We start from the raw sequence: 6,092 nt of genomic DNA on the forward strand, positions 1-6,092 counted from the left end.
TGTAGGGTGGAGACCCCGCCGGTTGGCCTCTGCTCAGGTTTGTCAATTTAATTAAGTCGTAAGTTTTACCTTTTAGTGGTAATTAATGGAAAGTAATAATTAATTTACCGTAGCTGCAACGAGTATCAGGCAGTGGTGTCAGTGGTGTCCTCATATGATTTGTTAATTAGTTCGCGAAGAAATTTTTAAAATACCCTCAAGTCAATATTTTTTTAAATTTGACCCTTTTACGTTTTTATTATAGAAATAGACTCACTTTCTGGTCACGTCAGCACCGTGGTTAGAAAGTAAGTCTATTTCTGTAATAAAAAAAATAAAAAAGGTTTATTTTCAGAAGAAAATTTGGTTTGAGACTATTTTAAAATTTTCTTCATTAGTTCACTGGAAGTTGGTAACCCCCATTATAGCATTGCAGTTAAAGTTAATTGGTTCGATTTCAAAAGTTTACAGTTTATAGATGAAGTTGGTGTTGGAGGTCGGCTCCATTAAATTTTGGATAGAGCTTTGTTACATAGACCCAAAATATGAGACCAACATGAGGGACATGTGAGGTGTCCTCTTCCTATTGCATAATAAACTGGCCATCATTAATGATGGTCAGCTCATTATGCAATAGAATGGGGACACCTCACATGCCTCCCTATTGTATGATTGATATTCCTTCTTTTTTATTTTTCTTTCGAATTAGGATCTAATTTTATAATTTTATTTTGTATTTTTCGCAGCGGCGTGGATTCCAGTTCCAGGCCCAGCGGGTCCAGCGGGTCCTCCCCTGGCTCCAACAACCGAAGGTCCGGAATTACCAGGCAAGTAAAATTTCTTTTTCTTTTTCATCATTAATTAAAGTTGTATTACATTCTCTAGACCGGAAGGGGGAAATAATATAAAAATATGATAAGATTTTTTTTTTTTTTTGCAGTATCTACTCCGATGATGCCGTTTAACATTCCGGCTGCAGCTCCAGCTAACTCCAACTCCGGCGGCGGAGGCGGCACCACCAGTTTGAGAACCCTCAATATTGGTGTTTTCATCGCCATCATCATCTTTTATTAATTATGAGCTTATAAATAGGCATTTGTATATTTTTTCCCCCACGCGCACGTGACTTCCTAGATATATAGGAGGACCCACTTAATACGAGATGAACAGTGTCTTGATGTGTTGTTATTGTTATCGGACAAATTTTCAAAACCGTCCCATTTCAGCTTTTATTTGCAAAAAACGATCTGTTTCTAGGATATTTGCAAAAACCGACCTGGTTTCAGCCTCAGCGCTCAAACCAGGTCGGTTTTTGAAAAAAAAATTCTGAAACTTCACGGGAGTTGAACTCCCGTGAAGTTTAGCAGCTTAATTAAAATCTGCTAAACTTCACGGGAGTTCAACTCCCGTGAAGTTTCGGAAACTTTTTTTTTAAAAACCGACCTGGTTTCAGCGCTGAGGCTGAAACCAGGTCGGTTTTTACAAATATTTTAAAAATGGGTTGTTTTTTACAAATAAAAAATCAAAAAGGTCTCTTTTGAAAATTTGTCCTATTGTTATCGCTATGATTTCTTCGGTGTGCGCGTTATTGATTTGTGGAGGAAGCTTTATTTGATAAAGGTGATGGTGATGCGTATAAGGTGCTGCTTGCGGAGAAACTATGGGTTGAGAATCCCTACCATCAGTTATATGGACTAATAACATTGATTTATGGGTGGCACTAGGGGCACACCCCCAACCACATCCCAAACCACACCCGTCTCTCATATGCTACAATACACCGGACCCCACATGAGATTTTAAAATTTTAAAATCTCATGTGGGGCCTGGTGTACTGTAGCATATGAGAGATAGAGTGTGGTTTGGGATGTGGTTGGGGGTGTGCCCCTATCATTTTCCTTGATTTGTTTAGTGGGTCCCATAACTAAAAGAGTTTTTATATGATTTTCGTAATGACGAGTATCATTCATAGGGTCTAACGAATGATGAGAAGTTATTGGTCAGTTGTAGAATTTCTTTATAATCAAGGATGTAGCTAGAGGGTCCCTACCCAAAAATAATCCGAATGAGACACAAAAAAAGGGGTATTCTTCATTATCAAAAGTATTAGAAATTATATTTTTCTTAATCACAACTGTTTATCATCTATAGGTGAATTATTGATGTTTCTTCTCAAAAATAAAAAAATTGAACTATTAATTTGATATGTTCTTTCAAATCTATTACTTATCATATATTTCATGATATTCGTTAATTTATTCATCTTTCCTATTGTATATAAAAACTGAATTTGTCCACTAAATAATGGATGGTTGTGATTAAAAATGTGCCCCAACTATTTTAATTTCTTACAACGGGGAGGATCTGAGTCAGGGAGGAAAGCTCTTCGGTTGTCTCCGTTCACTGTATTATAAGAATGTGCTATTTTACACCAATAATCATGCGGATGGGATCGAACAAGGGGATATCTTTTCCGAATATAGATTATCAAATGGTATGGAAATAGCTTGATTCTCTTGAAGGATATCTCTGAACATTCTGATAGTTTCTCCGTACGTAATTCCTTGTACTCTTTCACCCTATAAATATTATTAACATCTGAGATTACTGTTTCTAGAACTCTTAGGGGCTGTTTGTTTTGAGTATTTTGCCTTGGGGAGGGGGTGGAAAGCTGCCATAGCCCCTTATGGTTACTCGTGAGTTGTGATGGTAGGTGACTCGTGATGAGTATTAATGAGCGGTTGAAGGAGTGGAGCTGTGGAGATAATTGCTTCCGATTACTAACTCGATGCCTATCATTTTTGTGTGTATTTCGCTTAGCTCAAACATTCACCCCATGTGAGGAGCCGTGATGGTATTCAATTCTCTCAGCCATTAATAAGAAGTCGTTTAAATTTTGTGTTCTCATTAATTATATATTTACTATTTTGAAGACCGCCTGCTCTCGGGTTACCAGAGGTTTGAGGATTGGTACGGTGATCCAATGATTTAAACTTTTTGGTGCGCCAGCACGAATCGCATAAGCTTCACTGCCTTAGGCTCAGGAGGAACTAATAAAAATGAACAAATTTAAAAATATGAGTTATAGCAAATAAAAATTACGGATTTTGAAGTACACATGCTCAGATTAGATTTGATATTGAATAAACAAAAAGGCTAAAAAGCATGGATTTGAAGTGCATGTACTTAATTGTTATTGGATTGTAATAAGCGAAAATTGATAAAAAAAAAAGTTATGGGTTATAGGCCGTGAGAACTGTGAAATTTGAATTATGCGACATTATATGTCATAAGGTAAAAAATGAACATGGAAAAAAAATCATGGGTTATAGCCCATTAAAATCACGAATCCTAAAATAAATATACTTAATTGTATTCAAAAAAATAAAAATAAAACACTTCATTCAATAAAACCATAAAAACTAAATTTTTTTGAAGGATGCATAACTTATTACCACTAGATCCAAAGAAAGAAAAATATTGTGTACCTTAAAGTATGCATGCAAAATTTCTACTGGATTGAAACAAACAAAAATGAACAAAACTCTATGGGTTATAGCCCATGAAAGTCATGAATTTTTAAGTATGTATATTTAATTATCGATGGATGGAATCAAATAAAAATGGATAAAAGATCATGGGGTTATAGCCAAAAGTTACAACTTTTTAACTTCACATACTTAATTGCTAGAGGATCGGAACGAATGCAATTTATAAAATTATGGCCTACAGCTCATGAAAATTGCAGAATTTTCAAATGCGCATATATATATTTGTCACTGAAAAGAAAGCAAAGAAAATGGATAAAAAAATTTGGTTAGAGCCTGCAAAAATCATGAATATTATAGTACGCATAATTAATAATCATTAGGTCAAAACAAATAAAAGTATACAAAAACTATGGATTTTTATTATTTGCACTTAACTGTCTTTTGGTAGAATGGACAACTATTAATAAAATCAGGCATTTTCGCTCATTAAAAGGTGTAATTTTGAAATATACATACTAAAATTCTATTGGGAGAAACAAATAAAAACAAACAAAATTTCTTGGATTACACCCTATGAAATTGTGAAATATAAACTCATATAAGTAATTGTTATTGGATCGAAATGAACAAAAATGGACAAAAAAATTTAAGATAGACCTTATGAAGTTGCAAATTTTAAAATACTCATTTAAATATTCCATTTTTTGGGCATTTAGGTTGCCTGTACCTTATTCGGCTCTCCTATATGTGCAACATCCATGGGTTAACTACAAGGCCCAAGTCTATTGCACACACGGACGATGTTCTATTAGTCCCTTGCAATTATCAGGCCCAAGTGAATTGAGCCTTCGGTCCATATCATCGTTGGGCATAACGAATTGTACAATCCATGATGCCCACCGATCTAAATGTCTACGGCCCACAGAGTTTAATAATTTGTGAAACACAAATTTTTTTTTATTGGATGGTTTAATAACCTTTAAAAACCATACTTACAAAACAACAGAGATATATAAATTCAAAAGCAAAACAAAATAGCTACCTGATGTGAGCTTTTCCAACTCAGAATACTGCTCCATTTCAGTCTTGATAGGCTCAATAAACACTGGCTTAAACATTGGCTTGCTAGTGTCTCTCAACCAGTCACTAGTACATACCAAAGCCTCAACCATTTTTGGGGTCAGACTTGCACGGAATGGATCCAGAATCCTTGATCCAAGGCTAAAAGCACTTTCAGATGCTACTGTTGAGGCAGGCACTGCAAAAATATCTCTTGCAATTTGAGACAAGATTGGGAACCTAGCTGAATTCTCTTTCCACCAACCTAACAGTTGAAAGTTAGGGTTTCTAGGGTCCTCAGATGCCTCCACCATATACTTGTCAACCTCAGTCTTTATCTCCACCACATCTTTCTCCTGCCGAAGCTTTACAAACTCATTCACAGTTGCAGAATGGCTGTCCTCCTCATCAACTATTCCACTTGAGGCTGACATTGGCTGAGTTGAATTATAAGAAGCAAGGGCAGCATCAGGATCATTAGCTGCATACTCATTGAAGAGCTCCTGCAATGTGCTCTTCACATTAATCACCAACACCTCCGCCAGCTTCTTGTCTATCTTCAATTTAGGGAAAAAGAAATCCAAGTACAGAAGCTTGTACCTGAAAACAAAACATAATAAAAATATGTAAACAGAATAACACTACCAACAGATATGCAATAAGAAAAGTAGTAAACAAGCTCAAACATGTAAACAGAATAATCTAGAAATATAAGGACATGTGCGTGCTGAGCAAAGGTAGGTAACAAAACTGAACAGAACAGAGGAATAAAAAGAGAGAATAAACTTAAAGGATAAGCCACTCCTGTAGTCATGTATATAACCCCCAGTGAGTACAACGAAACTGATTTGGGTGTCAATTATGTAACATCTTGTTTTGATCTCAATATGGAAAATGGTTTATTAAACCTTAGAAATATTTAGAATTCTAAAAAAGGAAACAAGCTCAAACAGAAAAAAAAAAATAGGAACACGTACTAGAAATAGGTAGTCAGTCATAGTCCACATTTCTTGATGCTGAAGATACAAAGCTCTTAAATGATTGTTGACTGAATTAATCCAATTAATCCAAGAAATAACAATGTGGGTCAATATTGGCAGTCATTTTCCACGGAATTCAAAGGTCCTACAAATTAGAACATAACACCATATGGATCAACGTAGAAAGTGAAGTGAGTAAATAAAAAAGCAGGAAAAGGACTAACACCACCAATTTGCTCAATAAGCAATAAAAATGCCAAATCACTGCTTAACTTCTCTCAATACGGTATGGTTTGTTAGTAAACACAATTGTATACTTCAGCTCATAATTGAACTAGTAGTTAGTAAACACAATTGTACTGGATTCATAATGCGATTTCCGAAGTTACATAAAAGGGCACTCTTTGATGTTCAAATATAACCCAGTAGTTTGTTCTCTTATGATGCTATGTATCGTTGACCAAAAAAAATCTCGACTTGATTCTGAACTTTGAGAGCTGATACTTGATAAGCTCTACAAATGACAAGGAGCTACATGCAATCATTCTATTAACCACAAAAATAGCATCATAAATGATTGTGA

The 6,092-nt window shown here is 35.2% G+C and overlaps 1 protein-coding gene across 1 annotated transcript in view; it reads left to right on the forward strand.

The window, feature by feature from the left end:
• Positions 1–1,140, forward strand: part of LOC109843976 — a 6,241-nt gene extending 5,101 nt beyond the window's left edge. Inside the window, exons 2-4 of the mRNA XM_020412978.1 lie at positions 6–37; positions 726–806; positions 920–1,140. Of these exons, the coding sequence (XP_020268567.1) occupies positions 6–37; positions 726–806; positions 920–1,053 (247 nt within the window). The 3' untranslated portion in view covers positions 1,054–1,140. The remainder of the gene's footprint in view (positions 1–5; positions 38–725; positions 807–919) is intronic.

The sequence above is a fragment of the Asparagus officinalis genome, chromosome 5 (genome assembly GCF_001876935.1).
Source record: "Asparagus officinalis chromosome 5, Aspof.V1, whole genome shotgun sequence".
Classification (NCBI taxonomy): domain Eukaryota; kingdom Viridiplantae; phylum Streptophyta; class Magnoliopsida; order Asparagales; family Asparagaceae; genus Asparagus; species Asparagus officinalis.